This window comes from Doryrhamphus excisus, unplaced genomic scaffold, assembly GCF_037039965.1.
Source record: "Doryrhamphus excisus strain RoL-2023G ecotype Guam unplaced genomic scaffold, RoL_Dexc_Guam_v1.1 HiC_scaffold_24, whole genome shotgun sequence".
Taxonomy (NCBI): Eukaryota; Metazoa; Chordata; class Actinopteri; order Syngnathiformes; family Syngnathidae; genus Doryrhamphus; species Doryrhamphus excisus.
The window spans coordinates 3,746,193-3,767,500 of NW_027621862.1; the positions used below are offsets into that span (position 1 = coordinate 3,746,193).

The 21,308-nt window shown below is 38.9% G+C and overlaps 1 protein-coding gene across 1 annotated transcript in view; it reads left to right on the top strand.

Moving 5' to 3' along the window:
* The window catches only part of lrp2b (low density lipoprotein receptor-related protein 2b), a 58,746-nt gene that overhangs the window by 6,171 nt on the left and 31,267 nt on the right, over positions 1-21,308 (top strand). The window contains exons 8-36 of the mRNA XM_078788662.1: positions 226-369; positions 3,634-3,750; positions 3,832-3,960; positions 4,020-4,189; positions 4,261-4,484; positions 5,675-5,881; positions 5,946-6,148; positions 6,216-6,356; positions 6,450-6,659; positions 7,765-7,957; positions 8,040-8,165; positions 8,244-8,374; positions 9,718-9,855; positions 9,936-10,214; positions 11,305-11,544; positions 11,613-11,735; positions 13,101-13,217; positions 13,298-13,675; positions 14,988-15,236; positions 15,304-15,512; positions 16,810-16,994; positions 17,058-17,286; positions 17,355-17,532; positions 18,775-18,903; positions 18,978-19,144; positions 19,231-19,374; positions 19,546-19,655; positions 19,727-19,904; positions 20,852-21,065. Of these exons, the coding sequence (XP_078644788.1) occupies positions 226-369; positions 3,634-3,750; positions 3,832-3,960; positions 4,020-4,189; positions 4,261-4,484; positions 5,675-5,881; positions 5,946-6,148; positions 6,216-6,356; positions 6,450-6,659; positions 7,765-7,957; positions 8,040-8,165; positions 8,244-8,374; positions 9,718-9,855; positions 9,936-10,214; positions 11,305-11,544; positions 11,613-11,735; positions 13,101-13,217; positions 13,298-13,675; positions 14,988-15,236; positions 15,304-15,512; positions 16,810-16,994; positions 17,058-17,286; positions 17,355-17,532; positions 18,775-18,903; positions 18,978-19,144; positions 19,231-19,374; positions 19,546-19,655; positions 19,727-19,904; positions 20,852-21,065 (5,262 nt within the window). The remainder of the gene's footprint in view (positions 1-225; positions 370-3,633; positions 3,751-3,831; positions 3,961-4,019; positions 4,190-4,260; positions 4,485-5,674; positions 5,882-5,945; positions 6,149-6,215; positions 6,357-6,449; positions 6,660-7,764; positions 7,958-8,039; positions 8,166-8,243; positions 8,375-9,717; positions 9,856-9,935; positions 10,215-11,304; positions 11,545-11,612; positions 11,736-13,100; positions 13,218-13,297; positions 13,676-14,987; positions 15,237-15,303; positions 15,513-16,809; positions 16,995-17,057; positions 17,287-17,354; positions 17,533-18,774; positions 18,904-18,977; positions 19,145-19,230; positions 19,375-19,545; positions 19,656-19,726; positions 19,905-20,851; positions 21,066-21,308) is intronic.

Consider the following 21,308-nt stretch of genomic DNA (forward strand, 5'->3'; position numbering starts at 1 on the left):
ACTCACATTCATACCTATGGACAATTTGGAGTCGCTAATTAACCTAGCATGTTTTTGGAATGTGGGAGGAAACCGGAGTACCCGGAGAAAACGGGGAAAACATGCAAACTCCACACAGAGATGGCCGAGGGTGGACAAACCTATTTGGTTGGAGTCTGAGGAGCGAAGGGGATGCGGTGTGTATCCCTTTCCAGTGTAACTTAATATAAATAATGTCGCCTACAGACAGCGACTCCCGAGATTGCTACCCCGGCGAATGGGGCTGCCCGGGTTCACCAGCTTGTATACCAGTGGGAAAGGTTTGTGATGGGAAAGCGGACTGTCCTGATGGGACGGACGAGACCAACTCCACTGCTCAGCAGACCTGCAGTAAGTCATAGACTTCCTTTATGGGAGCATCTCTAGTCTCTTTTTAACGTTTCAGAAAACAACACATGGAATGATACAGCACTCTATAAGAAGGAATGAAGTCTGGAAAATTTAATTATTTACTTTAAAAAAAAAATCAAAAAATTGTTACAACTATAATGATGAAAATGGTAATATTAATGATGATTATAATAATGGTGTTAATAATCACAATAATAATGGTAATAATGATAAAGATTATAATAATAATGATAATAATAATAATGATAATAATACTAACTCCTTATTTCTAAATTCACAAATACTTCAACCTGCTGATATAGTTAATTAAATTGTCATATCACCTCATACTTTGGTACGGGACAAAAAAATAAAAAATTTAAATAAAATTCAAGAAACAATACAAGCAGTTGATGTTTGAATTTTTTAAATTAAATTAAATTAAATTAAATTAAATTAAATTAAATTAAATTAAATTAAATTAAATTAAATTAAATTAAATTAAATTAAATTGTCATATCACCTTGTACTTTGGTACAGGACAAAAAAATTAAAAATTTAAATAAAATTCAAGAAACAATACAAGCAGTTGATGTTTGATTTTTTAAATTTAATTTAATTTAATTTAATTTAATTTAATTGTCATATCACCTCGTACTTTGGTACGGGACAAAACAATTAAACATTTAAATAAAATTCAAGAAACAATACAAGCAGTTGATGTTTGAATTTTTTAAATTATTAAATTAAATTTAATTAAATTAAATTAAATTAAATTAAATTAAATTAAATTAAATTAAATTAAATTAAATTAAATTAAATTAAATTAAATTAAAATGTCATATCACCTCGTACTTCGGTATGGGACAAAAAAAAAACCCTTAAACTATATTCGGAAAGTGAACAAATGTAACAGTTACTGATTGTAAAAGTACCAGATGGAGGGGTAGGATTTAATAAGCTTTGTTTCTTCCTACTCCTTTTGGACATGTGGAACTGTGAACTGATTATGGGATGCATTCAATTGTAATCTGATGCATGTTCAAATGAAATTAAACCATTACCATAATGATAATGATAATAACAATAATAATATTACAATGATAATAATAACAAAAGACAAAAACAAGACTGTGGCATGAACATGATTATATCTTGCAAAAAGGGGTTGGCATTTATAAGCTTTTGCTTCAGCCTACTCCTTTTTGGGCTTGTGATCAGATAGTTGAATACAAATGTAAATAATGGAAAGTTATATTTTGATTGATGTAAGAAATGCACTGTAATGTTTCATATTTTTGCCAAAAAATTAAAAAAAAACGCTCGTCAATGGCAGGAGCAGTCTGGTGCCTTTAAGGACCAACTCCAAGAACAACATGTATGACCAGGGTGTTGACAAAAAAGTCATGCCTGAAGCCGCCAGTTGAACATCCCTGCTCGTAACCGTCCCAAACTTTCATTGGGCTTTAAACAAAGGTCCAAGGGTTGTGAGCTCGTACATTTTTACAGTTTTTACTGAGCTTTTTCTTTAGTCTCAGCACTTAACACACACACACGTGGTTTAACATTAACATCTTTTCTCAGAGCAGACCCGCTAATCGCCTCCAAATTCGGTGCGTGATAGCCGTAAAAGCGCTTATAAAAACGATAACGACACCTTTTTGCTGAGATTAGAGGCATTAAACTGGAAATGATTGAGTTGGGTGAACTTTTTTTTTTTTGTTTGTTTCCTGTCCAGCCATTGGGGCAGATAGTATTGTTGATCTAAATGCACTTACATGCTAAACAGATTGGCTCTGTGTCAGGAAAGGTGGAATCAGCCATCAGTTTTGAATGGTTGATTAACATAATTATTAAAAAAAAATAAACTAAAAAAAATTGAACATTCAAAATCAGCCATCAGTTTTAAATGGTTGATTAACATTATTATTTTTTAAAAATCAACTATAAATGTATTGAAAATTAAACATTCAAAATGGTTGATTAACATAATTATTTTTTAAAAATCAACTATAAATGTATTGAAAATTAAACATTCAAAATCAGCCATCAGTTTTGAATGGATGATTAACATAATTATTAAAAAATAACAAAAAATGTATTGAAAATTAAACATTCAAAATCAGCTGAATGAATGAATGAATGAGTACAGAGTAGTTTAATTTTCAATACATTTTTAGTTTATTTTTTTAAATAATTATGTTAATCAACCATTCAAAACTGATGGCTGATTTTGAATGTTTAATTTTTAATACATTGTTAGTTTATTTTTTTAAATAATTATGTTAATCAACCAATAATAACTATGTTAACTAACCATTCAAAACTGATGGCTGATTTTGAATGTTTAATTTTCAATACATTTTTTGTTTATTTTTTAAAATAATTATGTTAATCAACCAATAATAATTATGTTAACCAACCATTCAAAACTGATGGCTGATTTTGAATGTTTATTTTTCAATACATTTTTTTTTAATTTTTTTTTTAATAATTATGTTAATCACCCATCCAAAACTGATGGCTGATTTTGAATGTTTGATTTTCAATACATTTTTTGTTAATTTTTTTTTATAATTATGTTAATCAACCATTGAAAACTGATGGCTGATTTTGAATGTTTAATTTTCAATACATTTTTTGTTTATTTTTTTAAATAATTATGTTAATCAACCATTCAAAACTGATGGCTGATTTTGAATGTTTAATTTTCAATACATTTTTTGTTTATTTTTTAAAATAATTATGTTAATCAACCATTCAAAACGGATGGCTGATTTTGAATGTTTGATTTTTAGTTTATTTTTTTGTTTATTTTTTTATAATTATGTTAATCAACCATTCAAAACTGATGGCTGATTTTGAATGTTTAATTTTCAATATATTTTTTTTATTTTTTTTAATAATTATGTTAATCAACCATTCAAAACTGATGGCTGATTTTGAATGTTTAATTTTCAATACATATTTTGTTTATTTTTTTTTAAATAATCATGTTAACCAACCATTCAAAACGGATGGCTGATTTTGAACGTTTAATTTTCAATAAATTTTTATTCATTGTTACTTTTGTAAATTTCAAGTGATTTCAGTGAGAATTGTGGGATTTTCTTTCTTTAACTGAGGGGCACCAACAATTTTGTCCATGTGTGTACATGTGCGTAAGTGTGCTCATATGCGTGTGTGTGTGTGTGTGAATGTGTAACTGTCACTAAGATTGACAAAAGTAGAGCGACTTAATTTTTTGATTGTTGTCACTCGCAGGTCTTGAACGCTGCTCAACGTTGAGCTGCGAGTATCTATGCCACGTGTCCCCACAAGGGGGCACCTGCTACTGCCCTGATGGTTTCATTGTAGGAAATGACAGTCGCTCCTGTGTGGGTGAGTGAAAATGCCATATTCATAACTCATGCATTCTTATGGATTAGGGCTATAACAGTGATTGCACGTCTTTGCATTTAGACTACAATGACTGTGAAATCTGGGGCATATGTGACCAGCTCTGTGAAGACCGGCCGGGGACGCATCATTGCAGCTGTGCCGACGGCTACTTCCTGGAGCAGGGTCACATCTGCAAGGCTAACGTGTCAGGTACTGAGGTCGTTTAAGGTTAATTGTCTCCGTTCTCAATCGGAATATGTATATTCCAGGTGGAATGCCGCAGCTCATTTACACAGACGGAGGAGAAGTAATGATGGCTGACATCCACGGCCGCTACGTTCGAACTCTGGTGCCCGCTCAGGGCAAAGGTTCCGCTGTTGGCGTGGCGTACCACCGGCACAGTGAGACCGTCTTCTGGAGTGACACGTACACCAAAAAGGTCAGATAGGGAGTCTAATGTCCGTCTTTGTAATCCGACATCATTCCAAATCCTTCCTGGTATTTTTCCAGGTGTACTCCGCTAACTATAATGGAGGGAACATTCGGGAGGTTCTGACCACGGCAGTCCAGAATGTCCAGAACCTGGCGGTGGACTGGATCAACTTTAAATTGTACGTGTTGGAAGCCATGGTGGAGCGTATTGACGTGTGCGACTTTGAAGGAGGGAATCGAGTCACCCTGGTTGCTGAGAACCTGCAGAGTCCTCATGGTCTGGTCCTGGACCCAACAGTAGGGTGGGTTTTTAAAGAAAATGTCACTCTGCTGCACACATTCTGTCTATTTATGATATGATATCATTTATGATATGATGTCATTCATTTCATATATAGTATAGCTTTTATGCTGCAACACCAAACAAACAGGGTGTAATTCATTCATTCGCGGGGGGGGGCTGGAGCCTACCCCAGGGGTACACCCTGGACTGGTCGCCAGCCAATCACAGGGCGCATATAGACAAACAACCATTCACACTCACATTTATACCTATGGTATCGAAAATTAACTATGGAGTTAATTGGAGTTAATTAACCTATGGAGTCACTAATTAACCTAGCATGTTTTTGGAATGTGGGAGGAAACCGGAGTACCCAGAGAAAACCCACGCATGCACGGGGAGAACATGCAAACTCCACACAGAGATGGTGGAGGGTGGAATTGAACTGGGGTTTCATAGCTGTGAGGCCTACTCGCTAACCACTTTACACCGCACAGCTCCAAACACTAGTCATTCATTCATTTTCTACCGCTTTTCCTCACGAGGGTGCTGGAGCCTATCACAGTTCTCTTTGGGCGAGAGGCGGAGTACAGCCTGGACTGGTGGCCAGCCAGCCAATCACTGGGCACATATAGACAAACAACCATTCACACTCACATTCATACCTATGGACAATTTGGAGTCGCCAATTAACCTAGCATGGGGAGAACATGCAAACTCCACACAGAGATGGCCAAGGGTGGGATTGAACCCTGGTTCAACCCCTAGCTGTGAGGTCTGTGCGTTAACCACTAGACCACCGTGCAGCCCCGTGTAATTCATGCAAAAGAAAATATACAGACATTTAGTTTTTCTTTAAATCACATAATTTTCCAAGATTTAATCTGACTTATTACACTTATTAATAAATTATTATTATATTATAGAATTTATTATATTATAAAACTTAATAAATTATCATTGTATGATTTTATTAAAATTTTGAATCGGATTTAATTACAAATTTTTATGATTCATTTTTATCAGATACACCTGCATTGCACTTCATCTGCAGAATAAAAAAAATATTATTGTTATTATTTTACAAGCAAATTTTATGAGATTGTGTGGGCAAACTACTCGGGTCTCTTAGCTGTGAGGCCTGTATGCTAACCACTAGTCCACCGCGCAACCATGATATGAACATTGCTATGTTTTTTGTGTGTGCAGGTACATGTTCTTCACTGACAAGGGCATCGGCAATGAGAACATGAAGCTCGAACGGGCGTTCATGGACGGCAGCAACCGTGTGGAGCTGGTGAAGATCCGGTTGGGGACTCCAACTGGTATCAGCGTAGATATCGTCACAAAGAGGGTGTACTGGTCTGACAGCCATTTTGACACAGTGGAAACGGTCACTTATCACGGTTTGGACAGGTAAATGCTTATTTCTTGTATGGAGGTTCAAAATATGCTGTGTTTGATGACCATTTTCGTGTAGGAAAGTCGTCCTCAATGGCGGAACCCAGTCGCCGCATCCTTTCGGAATTGCTGTATTCGAGAACCACGTGTTCTTCACAGATTGGACCAAAATGGGGTTGGTGAGAGCCAACCGCTTCAACGGCGGCGACCCGACACTCCTCTACCGTACCGCTAAGCGACCGGGCCATGTTGTTGTCTCACATTCCATCCTGCAGCCTATTGGTAAGGGAATGAACTCGGAATGTTGTGCGGACGGGACGGCGACGTTAACGACCTCAACCTCATACAGTGATGAACCCCTGCGGAAGACATAATGGCGGCTGTCAGCATATTTGTGTCCTGAGCCACCGTACGGACAATGACGGTTTGGGATACCGCTGCAAGTGTCGGCATGGTTACGACTTGGAATCAGACCTACACACTTGTTTCAGTGAGTAGTACCCTTCTTAAAATATTTCTATGAAATATTTTATAATATTCATACAGAATGTATTCGGTTAAAAATCTTGTCACGTTTAAACAGAGGTCAAGCACTACTTGTTGGTGGCCACCTCTCTGGCCCTGCGAGGGATCCCGCTATCCGTGTCCCTCCAGGAAGACGTCACCCTGCCCCTCGCAGGGCTCGCCTCGTCTTTTTCTGGCTCTGCTGTTGAGTTTGATGGCCAGGAGGAGGCGCTATTCTACAACGACAGGTCTAAAGGTCTTGTCTATAAGTCCAACCTCAATGGCACTGGTGAGTGTTCATCTGCTGATGTTATTATTCATTCATTCATTTTATACCGCTTACCCTCATGAGGGTCGCGGGGGTGCTGGAGCCTATCCCAGGACACCCTGGGCTGGTCGCCAGCCAATCACAGGGCACATATAGACAAATAACCATTATTGATTATACAAAACGATGATAGGAACACCGGGCTGCACGGCGGTCGAGTGGTTAGCATGCAAACCTCACAGCTAGGAGACCCGAGTTCTATTCCACCCTCGGCCATCTTTGTGTGGAGTTTGCATGTTCTCCCTGTGCATGTGTGGGTTTTCTCCGGGTACTCCGGTTTCCTCCCACATTCCAAAAACATGCTAGGTTAATTAGCGACTCCAAATTGTCCATAGGTATGAATGTGAGTGTGAATGGTTGTTTGTCTATATGTGCCCTGTGATTGGCTGCCTATCACCCGAAGACAGCTGGGATAGGCTCCAGCACCCCCGCGTCCCTTGTGAGGATAAGAGGTAGAAAATGAATGAATGCATTGCAGTATTTGATTAGACTAATAATAGGCTATAGTCAACCACAAGACAGCGATCAATTAATTAATTTATGAATTTTTGAAACTTAATGACTGTATTATGGACTGAGTGGTTAGCGCGCAGGCCGCACAGCTAGGAGACCCGAGTTCGATTCCACCCTCAGCCATCTCTGACCGGGTTTTCTCCGGGTTCTCCGGTTTCCTCCCACATTCAAAACATGCTAGGTTAATTAGCGACTCCAAATTGTCCATAGGTATGAATGTGAGTGTGAATGGTTGTTTGTCTATATGTGCCCTGTGATTGGCTGGCCACCAGTCCAGGGTGTACCTTGCCTTTCGCCTGAAGACAGCTGGGATAGACTCCAGCAACCCCCGCGAACATTGTGAGGTTAGAGATGTCTGAGGGTGGAATTGAACTCGATTCTCCTGCGTGCTAACCACTCATCCACCATACAGCCCTGATATTATCATGATTACCACAAATAGTATTTGTAAACAATATTTGCATTTATAGAGCAAACTGTGGGTTATTGAAGGGTGATGTTATTTGTAGTATTTTAAAATGTATCCCACCTAAAATATGAATTCTCCTTTCAGTTCAACAGATTTTAACAGGCTACAGGGTTGGCTCAATTGATGCTATGGCCTATGACTGGACTTCCAAAGTCTTGTTCTGGACCTCTAACACTTATAAGACAGTGGTGGCCTTCAGAACCACAGACAAGTCCATGAAAGACATTGTGACCGGATTAAGGACTCCAAAGGGACTTGCAGTGCATCCCGGTGCTGGGTGAGTGTTCATTTGGAGTAGTTGGAGGTCCTCCTACGTTTTTTTTAAAAAATGTGATAAATCTTTGTTTCTGTGTGCGTAGCTACTTGTTTTGGTCCGACGTGTATCGCCCAGCGGTCATCATGAGGGGTTACACTGATGGCAGCAATGGCGTTCCATTGGTCAACACAACACTTGGATGGCCTTATGGACTTGCTATTGATTATTCGTAGGTTGATAATACAATTTTATTCAATATCTATAACAAGAAAATATTTATAATGTTGTTTTTGTGTGCCTGCAATAGACAGGAGCGCTTATATTGGGTCGATTACCTTTTGGACCGGATTGGACACATTGGCATTCAAGGAAACGACAGAAAGACCTTCAGCAATATCGGACAGATCACACAACCGTATTCGCTGACTGTTTATTCAGGTTTGTTTACGTCTTATTACTGAAGTCCATCCCAGACGTCAGACTATCCCAGTTGTCTTCAGGCGAGAGGCGGGGTACACCCTGGACTGGTGGCCAGCCAGCCAACCACAGGGCACATATAGACAAACAACCATTCACACTCATATTCATACCTATGGACAATTTGGAGTCGCTAATTAACCTAGCATGTTTTTGGAATGTGGGAGGAACCCGGAGTACCCGGACAAAACTGGGGAGAACATGCAAACTCCACAGAGATGCGGAATCAAACTTGGGTCTCTTAGCTGCGTGGCCACCGTGTATCCCCAGAACAAAATATTCATTCATTCATTTTCTACCGCTTATCCTCTAGAGGGTCGTGGGGGGTGCTGGAGCCTATCCCAGCTGTCTTCAGGCGAGAGGCGGGGTACACCCCGGACTAGTGGCCAGCCAGCCAATCACAGGGCACATATAGACAAACAACCATTCACACTCACATTCATACCTATGGACAATTTGGAGTCGCTAATTAACCTAGCATGTTTTTGGAATGTGGGAGGAAACCGGAGTACCCGGAGAAAACCCACGCATGCACGGGGAGAACATGCAAACTCCACACAGAGATGGCCGAGGGTGGAATTGAACCCTGGTTCAACCCCTAGCTGTGAGGTCTGCGCGGTAACCACACGACCACAGTGCAGCCCCGTGTAATTCATTCAAAAGAAAATATACAGACATTTATTTTTTCTTTAAATCACATATTTTTCCAAGATTTAATTTGACATAATGCTTATTACACGTATTATTAAAATTATTATTATATTATACAATTTATTATATTATAAAACTTAATAAATTATAATTTTATTATTTTATTAACATTTTTAATCTGATTTAATTATACATTTTTATGATTCAATGATCAATCAGATAAACACTTTTCATCAGGCAGCAACAAGGGCAACAAAAACAAATATTATTACAATATGGAGTCGCCAATTAACCTAGCATGTTTTTGGAATGTGGGAGAAAACCCACGCATGCACGGGGAGAACATGCAAACTCCACACAGAGATGGCCGCGTGTGGAATTGAACCCTGGTCTCCTAGCTGTGAGGTCTGCGCGGTAACCACTCCAGCACCGTGCAGCCCAGCGTATACTAAATGGCCAAAATATTTAGAGCTCTGTCCCAAATTCTACCTTTACAAACCAAAGTATTGCAGTAATTAATACCATGTCGAGATACTTAATTGTATATTTTGCAGTAAGTTTATATCTGCTTTGATACCGGATGTAATTCTGTTGAAATTTTCAATTTTTTAGAGAGTAAAAGCACATTAAAAGCATGTGTTTGTGTCCTGCAGACTACCTGTACGTCGCCGATACACGAACCCGAGCAATATTTGAGCTGAGGAAGAGGGACGGAGGAGGGAACATGATGATCAGACAAGGAATCAACGGAATTCTGAACGTCAAAGCCTACACAGCCGACCTCTATAGTAGTAGGTTCATGCACGATGACATCCGTGACGCCCCCCCCACGACAATCACCTGACTACTGTGTCGCTTTTTCTACTTTTAGACATCAATAGTCGCTGCAATGCCGTGGCAAACGGCCGCTGCAGTCACTTCTGCTTCCCGACTCCGTCCTACAGCCGCGTGTGTGGCTGTCCATACGGCATGAAGCTGCAGATCAACCAAATGGACTGCGTCAAGGACGACAGCGTTCCGCCTCCGGATAACAACTGTGGCGACTACGCGTCTGAGTGTGACGAGGGGCGGTGCATATCCAACTCGTACTTCTGCGACGGTTATCCGGATTGCGTGGATAAGTCTGATGAGGCCAACTGCACCGACACAGGTACATGAACAGTAACACCTACATGTTATATATTACACGAAACCTCATATTACAAATATACAACATAAGGTGGCCAGAAATATTTTAATATTGAACAAAGCAAAATTTGTTCTCAAATCATATCTTACTTATTGTGTGTAAATATGGGGTAATAACTATACAAGCAATCTTCACTCGCTAAATGTACTGCAAAAAAGGCCAGTAAGGATAATTCATAATGCCGCCTACAGAGAACATACTAACTCCTTATTTCTAAAATGACAAATACTTCAACTTGCTGATATAGTTCATCTTCAAACGGCTAAAATAATGCATAAGGCTAAAAATAATAAATAATAAAAATATAAAAATAAGAATGCCAACCGATGTGTGGAAATATGGGCTAATAACTATAAAAGCAATCTTCACTCGCTAAATGTACTGTAAAAAAGGCCAGTAAGGATAATTCATAATGCCGCCTACAGAGAACATACTAACTCCTTATTTCTAAAATGACAAATACTTCAACTTGCTGATATAGTTCATCTTCAAACAGCTAAAATAATGCATAAGGCTAAAAATAACCAATTAGCTAAAAATGTCATCCAATACTTCTCTACAAGAGAGGAGAAATATGATCTCAGGGAAGAAGTACATTTGAAACACTTCTATGCGAGGACTACGTTAAAAAGCCATAGCATTTCAGTAATTAAATTAAATTCCAAATAAGCCCCTCTACCTGCCCACATGCAAAACTTGAAATTATTATTATTTATTCCAAATTATTTCAATTATTAAATTAAATTAAATTAAATTGTATGGTCATATCACCTCGTACTTCGGCACGGGACAAAAAAAATTTAATAAAAAAAAAAACACCCTTAAACTATATTAGGAAAGCAGGAAGTGGACAAATGTCACAGTTACTGATTGTAAAAGTACCAGATGGAGGGGTAGGATTTAATAAGCTTTGCTTCTTCCTACTCCTTTTGGACATGTGGAACTGTGAACTGATTATGGGATGCATTCAATTGTAATCTGATGCATGTTCAAATGAAATAAAACCATTACCATTACCATGTCATATATATATTTGCTTTCCAACACCCAGGAGCAACCTGCTCCCCGAGAGCCTTCACCTGCAACAACAAGCATTGCATCCTGTCCGGGTGGCGCTGCGACGGCACGGACGACTGTGGCGACGGCTCGGATGAAATCAACTGTCCCACTGGGGTGCCCACCACCTGTTCAACTGATTCATTCACCTGCGATAACAACAGATGCGTCTCCAAAGACTGGTTGTGCGACGGCGACAATGATTGCGGCGACGGCTCGGACGAGCACAACTGCAGTAAGTTCAACGCAGATTAGTCACACTTGACAATATGCTGTGATGCATCAACTTCATTCTCTCCTCAGATTCCACCGTCACCACCTGTCCGCCTGCGTACTTCCTGTGTCCGGACCACCGTTGTATATTCAACTCCTACGTATGTGACGGCGACCAAGACTGCTTGGATGGCTCGGATGAAAAAAACTGCGGTAGAAAGAATTCATTTGTTGTTGTATGCCTTGAAAATCCTGTGGTACAGAATGAGGAAGACAATCCACGATGACTTGACGTATATTCACCCTCAGGATTTATTCTTCCTCTCAGAACAATAACAACACTTCAGATCTCATAAGATGACTACACCAACAGTTTCCATTTATTTCCAGCATTATTGGTTAAACAAACATTTGAACAGCTAAACATTGTCTTTACATGTCAATCTAGTGACAATTTCCACAGCCAATGTATACATTTCACATATCTTTAGTACAATCCTATCAGTAACACATTTCACATATTGCAGTTAGCCTATTCACCATACATTAAGGACTGCTAGCATTAGCCGTTAGCCATTTCACATGCTCTACAAAACATTTAGAACAAACCACTTTGCAGTCAGCTGTTTACTTTAGCAACTTTCTACACTCTTTACAGTCGTTTGTATAAATTATTTCTACTTTATACTAACCTGTGGTACAGAATGAGGAAGACAATCCACGGTGACTTGACGTATATTCACCCTCAGGATTTATTCTTCCTCTGTCGTTTTGTCACCTGCTCTAATACCACCATCGCTGCTAGCACCCCCTAGTGGACCTTGCGGTATTACACCCAAACGCCAACAATGGAGATTTGGTTATTTTAGACACAAACATATAAAAAATAGTAGGGTGTCTTTTTTTCTTTACCTGTCAATCTAGTGACAATTTCCACAGCCAATGTATACATTTCACATATCTTTAGCACAATACTATCGGTAACACATTTCACATATTGCAGTTAGCCTGCTTAATGCTATTCACCATACATTAAGGACTGCTAGCATTAGCCGTTAGCCATTTCACATGAGCTCAAATGCTCTACAAAACATTTCAAACAAACCACTTTGCAGTCAGCTGTTTACTTTAGCAAGTTTCTACACTCTTTACAGTCGTTTGTATAAATTATTTCAACTTTATACTAACCTGTGGTACAGAATGAGGAAGACAATCCACGATGACTTGACGTATATTCACCCTCAGGATTTATTCTTCCTCTGTCATTTTGTCACCTACTCTAATACCACCATTGCTGCTAGCACCCCCTAGTGGACCTTGCGGTATTACACCCAAACGCCAACAATGGAGATTTGGTTATTTTAGACACAAACATATAAAAAATAGTAGGGTGTCAACTGAATTTTATATGTATGACATGAAGTATTACTACTATTACATGCTCTAACCATATTTAGACATTTTTAACTGTTATTTTAAAACCATGTTACCTTATCTTTTTTGTACCTTACATTGTCAACGTATTTGTTTTTGTTGCATGGCGATTGTTGATTTTTGTGTCTTTTTCTCCTTGTGTAGAGTTTTCCTGTGCATCCTATGAGTTTGCCTGTGCCAGTGGCGACCAGTGTATTAGTGACAGTTATCGATGCGATGGCGTCTTTGACTGCAGGGACCATTCCGATGAGCGAAACTGTCGTAAGTCAACGCACTTGAAAATGAGAGATTTACTGACATGAACAAAAGAATACAGTTTACGAAACTTGTGCCCCGTGTAGCCACTCGAGGCCCGGGCCTGTGCCATAAAGACGAGTTCCAGTGTCAAACCGACGGCGTCTGCGTGCCGGATAAGTGGGAATGCGACGGCCATCCCGACTGCGAGGATGGTTCAGACGAGCACATCTCCTGCCCTCCTGTCACCTGCGGGTCCAGCTTCTTTCAATGCCCCAATAAGATTTGCATCCCGAATTACTGGCTGTGCGACGGTGAGAACGACTGCCGAGACATGAGCGACGAGCAGAATTGTCCCACACCTCCGTTCCAATGCCCTGGCGGCCAGTGGATGTGTCCGACTGACCAGGTGTGCATCATGCAAGACAAAGTGTGCGACGGCCAGAAAGACTGTCCTAATGGAGCTGACGAATCACCGATCTGTAGTAAGTCTCTTTATTTCTCTTTCAACACAACTACTACACACAAAAAATACATTTTATAATGGTGTTTATAATGGAAATACAATAAATAGTACACATTTCTCCTTTGTAAGCTCCACTTTTACCCACAAAGCTTGCAATAGGCTGGATTGTTCATACTAATTGGCTGTAATTTCATTTGAACATGCATCAGATTACAATTGAATGCATCACATAATCAGTTCACAGTTCCACATGTCCAAAAGGAGTAGGAAGAAGCAAAGCTTAATAAATCCTACCCCTCCATCTGGTACTTTTACAATCAGTAACTGTTACATTTGTTCACTTCCTGCTTTCCTAATATAGTTTAAGGGTGTTTTGTTTTTTTTATTTAAATTTTAAAATTTTTTGTCCCGTACCGAAGTACGAGGTGATATGATAATTTAATTTAATTTAATTTAATTTAATTTAATTTAATTTAATTTAATTTAATTTAATTTAATTTAATTTAATTTAATTTAATTTAATTTAATTTAGCCCTGCCGCTTGCCCCAAGACAGCTGGGATAGGCTCCAGCACCCCCTGCGACCCTCGTGAGGAAAAGCGGTAGAAAATGAATGAAGGAATGAATGAATGAATGAGTTCCACATGTCCAAAAGGAGTAGGAAGAAGCAAAGCTTATTAAATCGTACCCCTCCATCTTACAATCAGTAACTGTTACATTTGTTCACTTCCTGCTTTCCTAATATAGTTGAAGGGTGTTTTTTTTGTTTTTTGTTTTTTTATTAATTTTTTTTTGTCCCGTACCAAAGTACGAGGTGATATGACCATACAATTTAATTTAATTTAATTTAATTTAATTTAATTTAATTTAATTTAATTTAATTTAATTTAATTTAATTTAATTTAATTACTGAAATGCTATGGCTTTTTAACGTAGTCCTAGCATAGAAGTGTTTCAAATGTACTTCATCCCTGAGATCATATTTCTCCTCTCTTGTAGAGAAGTATTGGATGACATTTTTAGCTAATTGGTTATTTTTAGCCTTATGCATTATTTTAGCTGTTTGAAGATGAACTATATCAGCAAGTTGAAGTATTTGTGGTTTTAGAAATAAGGAGTTAGTATGTTCTCTGTAGGCGGCATTATGAATTATCCTTACTGACCTTTTTTGCAGTACATTTAGCGAGTGAAGATTACTTTTATAGTTATTAGCCCATATTTCCACACAATGAGTAAGATATGGTAGAACCAGAGATGTGGAGTGATTTCTGATTGAGAACAAATTTAGCTTTGTTCAATATTGAAATATTACTGTTGTATTATTCCACAAAGACGAGGATGATTGCATCCTAAACAACGGAGGATGCAGCCACATCTGCATTCAAGGACCGTTCGGGGCGGAGTGCGGCTGTCTCCCGGGTTTCCAGCTGCTCAACGACTCCAAGACCTGCGATGACATCAACGAGTGTCTCATCCCGGGTTTCTGCAGCCAGAAGTGCTACAACGAGAGAGGAAGCTTCCGGTGTTACTGCTCCGACGGTTACCTCCTGGAGCCTGATGGCCGCACCTGCAAAGCTACAGGTGGGCTGCAATTGGGAGCGAATGCAGCATCTGATTCCTTTGATTGACATCTTCTGCCCCATTTTAGACCCTCTAGCAGCCGTGCTTCTGGTGGCCAAGCGTAACCAGATCATCGCTTACAAGATCAATGCAAAGCCTCCACAGATCAGTCCGGTGGTGTCTGGTTCAAATATTGTGTCCGTGGACTTTGACCGAGTGACCTCCAGGGTCTACTGGGCTGACGCCACCCTGAAGAAGATTTGGAGTGCTTACCAGAATGGAACTGACAGGAAGGAAGTAAGTTGACTTCCTTCATTTGTCATGAAGGTCAGTGTTCAATGTGTTGCCTCTATCTAGCAAGAAGATGGATAGATAGATGGATGGATGGATGGATGGATGGATGGATGGATAAATAGATAGATAGATAGATAGATAGATAGATAGATAGATAGATAGATAGATAGATAGATAGATAGATAGATAGATAGATAGATAGATAGATAGATAGATAGATAGATAGCAGCTAGCTAGATAGCAGCTAGCTAGATAGATGGATAGATGGATAGATAGATAGATAGATAGATAGATAGATAGATAGATAGATAGATAGATAGATAGCAGATAGATAGATAGCAGCTAGCTAGCAGATAGATAGATAGCAGCTAGCTAGAAGCTAGGTAGATAGCAGCTAGCTAGAAGCTAGATAGATAGCAGCTAGCTAGAAGCTAGATAGATAGATAGATAGATAGATAGATAGATAGATAGATAGATAGATAGATAGATAGATAGATAGATAGCAGATAGCTAGCAGCTAGATAGATAGATAGATAGATAGATAGATAGATAGATAGCAGATAGATAGATAGATAGCAGCGAGCTGATTGATAGCAGCTAGCGAGAAGCTAGATAGATAGCAGCTAGCTAGAAGCTAGATAGATAGCAGCTAGCTAGCAGATAGATAGATAGATAGCAGCTAGCTAGCAGATAGATAGATAGCAGCTAGCTAGAAGCTAGATAGATAGCAGCTAGCTAGAAGCTAGATAGATGGATAGATAGATAGATAGATGGATGGATGGATGGATGGATGGATGGATGGATGGATGGATGGATGGATAGATAGATAGATAGATAGATAGATAGCAGCTAGCTAGAAGCTAGATAGATAGCAGCTAGCTAGAAGCTAGATAGATAGATAGATAGATAGATAGATAGCAGCTAGCTAGCAGATAGATAGATAGCAGCTAGCTAGAAGCTAGGTAGATAGCAGCTAGCTAGAAGCTAGATAGATAGCAGCTAGCTAGAAGGTAGATAGATAGCTAGCTAGATAGATAGATAGATAGATAGGTAGATAGATAGATAGATAGATAGATAGATAGATAGATAGATAGATAGATAGATAGATAGATAGATAGATAGATAGATAGATAGATAGATAGATAGATAGATAGATAGATAGCAGCTAGCTAGAAGCTGGATGGATGGATGGATGGATGGATGGATGGATGGATGGATAGATAGATAGATAGATAGATAGATAAAGTTGACTTCCTTCATTTGTCATGAAGGTCAGTGTTCAATGTGTTCCTTCTTGCAGATTTTTTCTAGTGGTCTAATGGTCCCAGAGAGCATCGCTGTGGACTGGGTGGGCAGGAACCTGTATTGGACCGACTCGGTCATGGAGAACATCGAAGTTTCCACTCTGGATGGTCGCTTCCGTAAAGTGCTCCTCACCAAAAACGTCACAAGCCCCCGTGGCCTGGTTTTGGACCCGCGTAACTAGTAAGGATGCAAAGTTATGGAAATGTTTTGTGTACTTTTTCAACATTTCTGCACATTTCGCAGTACCAACTTTATGTTCTGGACGGATTGGGGTCAGAACCCCAGGATCGAGCGAGCCGACATGGATGGAACCATGAGAAAAGTCATTGTCAGTACAAAGATTTACTGGCCCAATGGCCTGGCGTTGGACTACACCACACGTATGGTCTACTTTGCCGACGCCTACCTCAAATACATCGACTACTGTGACTACGACGGGAACAACCGCCATCAAGTCATGGCGAGCGACATGGTGCGTTCAATTTGAAACATCTTCTACGGCGATATCAGGTTGAAACACCTTTTGTGCCCCCCCCCCAGGTCCTCCAGCACCCACATGGTATGACCATCTTTGAGGACAGCATATTCTGGTCGGAGCGCTACACCAGCAAAGTGATGAGCACTAACAAGTTCCATGGTGGCAACATCACGATACAGATGAGCAGCGTGTACCAGCCCATGGGCATCGTTATGGACCATCCCATTAAACAACCTGCAGGTCACCTTTCCTGCTTTTTATATGCTGTTTATATGCTGGCCCTTTAAGACCAATTGCACTATGGGAAGTTGAGTGTTGATAGACCTTTCTTTCTTTTTTAATGCTGTTACAGGCCGAGCCTGGCCCTTTAAGACAAATTGCACTATGGGAAGTTGAGTGTTAGTTAGTTAGTTAGTTAGTTAGTTAGATAGATAGCTAGCTAGCAGATAGATAGATAGATAGATAGATAGATAGATAGATAGATAGATAGATAGATAGATAGATAGATAGATAGATAGATAGATAGATAGATAGATAGATAGATAGATAGATAGATAGATAGATAGATAGATAGATAGATAGATAGATAGATAGATAGATAGATAGATAGATAGCTAACAGATAGATCGATATCAGCTAGATAGATAGATAGATAGATAGATAGATCGATATCAGCTAGATAGATAGATAGATAGATAGATAGATAGATCGATATCAGCTAGATAGATAGATAGATAGATAGATAGATAGATAGCTAGATCGATATCAGCTAGATAGATAGATAGATAGATAGATAGATAGATAGATCGATAGATAGATAGATAGATAGATAGATAGATAGATAGATAGATAGATAGATAGATAGATAGATAGATAGATAGCTAACAGATCGATATCAGCTAGATAGATAGATAGATAGCAGCTAGATAGATAGCTAGCAGCTAGCTAGCAGCTAGATAGCAGCTAGCTAGAAGCTAAATAGATAGATAGATAGATAGATAGATAACAGAAAGCTAGCACATAGATAGCAGATAGCTAGCAGATAGATAGCAGATAGATAGATAGCAGCTAGCTGATAGATAGCAGCTAGCGAGAAGCTAGATAGACAGATAGATAGATAGCAGCTAGCTAGCAGATAGATAGCAGCTAGCTAACAGGGAGATGGCAGCTAGCTAGCAGATAGATAGCAGCTAGCTAGCTAGCAGCTAGATAGATAGCAGCTAGCTAGCTAGCAGCTAGATAGATAGATAGATAGATAATGTGGTGAATAAATAGATTACATCAAATATGAACAACAATGTACAGCGTAATGTACACAATTATTTATACAAATAATTTGAATAAATAATAATAATTTCAAGTTTTGCGTGTGCGTGTGGGCAGGTAGAGGGGCTTAATTGGCATCCTATCCCCCGTGATAAATGAGTGAAATATTGTTTATTACATATATTGTTTTTTAATCTTTTTTTTTTTTGTATTCAGGCATCAATCCATGCAGAGAACATCTTTGCAGCCAACTCTGCCTGCTGTCAGGCTTCAGGCCAAGGTACTACACCTGCCACTGTCAGTCCGGATGGAAGCTGGATACTGATAAACGTACTTGTATCAAAGGTAAGGCTTTGTTTTTTTTACGTTTTTTTACATGTATTGTGTAAAAAATAATCCCCATGTTGGCTTAAATATAGATGAAACTCCATTCTTAATGGTGGAGAGCCTTTCAGTGATTTACGGCATTCCTCTGGACCCCGCCGACCCCTCCAACAACGCAATGGCGCCTGTGTCGGGCATCAACCAGGGTCGGGATATAGAGTTTGATGACCGGGAGCAGTTTGTCTACTGGGTTCAGTCTTTGGTGAGTGGATGGATTAAAAAATGTATTATATATACAAGAATCTTTGCACAATAACGTCTTTCCCTTGTTTTTGTCCTACCTGTCAGGGTTCTATATGGCGAGTTCACACCAACGGCACCAAAAGGTCTCAGTTTGCACCATCTGCTTTCATGGGCGAACCGTTTCGTCTGGCGTTTGATTGGATTAGCAGGATATTGTACTATAGTAACAATGAGGCTAAATCCATAGAGGTAAGCCACAAATAACACAAAAAAAAACACAAGCCAATTACTTAAGAGTACTATGAGATGGTACTTGGTACTTGGCGTCAACAGTTTGAGAACCATTCTAGTATATATTCTAGTAAGTGTTTTCCACTTCCTCTGTCCTTCACGTTTGTTTACGTATTCATCTTCCCTCAGGTCATTCGTGTTGATGGAGGACAGTACTATAGAAAGACCGTCATTACCTCTACAGGGAAACCAGAGGGAGTAGGACAGCCGTACGGAATAGCCGTAGATCCAGCAAGAGGGTAAAGCATCTAATGAAACATAACAGAAATGATTTAGAAAATATTATGTTGTTCTTCTGTTCCCGCTACAGGAAGTTGTTCTGGACGGATGTGGGGTCAGATAGTGGAGTTCCTCCGAAAGTGGCCAGTGCTGATATGGATGGGAGCAACCTCACGGTCCTCTATACAGGCAACCTGGCTAATGTAGGCTACCTCGCTGCGGATATTTCCACCAGGAAGCTCTACTGGGGGGTTGCAGGCTCAGGAGTGGTATGTCTTTTTTTTATATTGTGTGCGATATATAATATTGTGTGTTATTTTGTTTTTGGTAATGGTAATGGTTTTATTTCATTTGAACATGCATCAGATTACAATTGAATGCATCACTTAATCAGTTCACAGTTCCACATGTCCAAAAGGAGTAGGAAGAAACAAAGCTTATTAAATCCTACCCCTCCATCTGGTACTACTGTTACATTTGTTCACTTCCTGCTTTCCTAATATAGTGTAAGTTTTTGTTTTGTTTTTCTTTGTCATGTACCAAAGTACGAGGTGATATGACCATACTGTACATAACTGTCAATATAGTAATATATATATATATGGTACTTTTACAATCAGTAACTGTTGAATTTGTTCACTTCCTGCTTTCCTAATATATTTTAATTTTAATTTTAATTTTAATTTTAATTTTAATTTTAATTTTAATTTTAATTTTAATTTTAATTTTAATTTTAATTTTAATTTTAATTTTAATTTTAATTTTTGTCATGTACTGAAGTACGAGGTGATAAGACCATACAATGACATAATGGGTACCATAGTAACTGTCAATATAGTGATAGTGATATACATATATATGGTACTTTTATAATCAGTATAATCAGTACATTTGTTCACTTCCTGCTTTCCTAATATAATGTATTTATTTTTTATTTTGTATTTTATTTTATTTTATTTTATTTAAAGAAATAAGGAGTTAGTATGTTCTCTGTAGGCGGCATTATGAATTATCCTTACTGCCCTTTTTTGCAGTACATTTAGCGAGTGAAGATTGCTTTTATAGTTATTAGCCCATATTTCCACACAATAAGTAAGATATGGTAGAACCAGAGAGCAATAAAGAGTGTGAAGTGATTTCTGATTGAGAACAAATTTTGCTTTGTTCAATATTGAAATATTTCTGGCCACCTTATGTTGTATATTTTGTTTTTGAGATTGAGAGTGGCACCATGGACGGAGCGAGCCGAGTGACAGTCGTCAGTGGCCTGTCTTACCCGGTGGGGTTGACCATCTACCAGAACTACCTCTATTACGCTGACAAGGACTATCAGGTCATTGAGAGGGTGGATAAAGACACGGGCGCCAACCAAGTGGTGATAAGAAGCGGAATGCGTCAACTGCGTGCTATAAAAGTGCACGCCAGAGACAGTAAGTGGCTTTGCTGGATTTCTATTTAATACAGTAGTTTACTCTTAATTCATTCATTCATTTATGACAACAACATCAACAACAACAAGTTGAAGTATTTGTGATTTTAGAAATAAGGAGTTAGTATGTTCTCTGTAGGGGGCATTATGAATTATCCTTACTGGCCTTTTTTGCAGTACATTTAGCGAGTGAAGATTGCTTTTATAGTTATTAGCCCATTATTACCCCATTATTATTCATTAT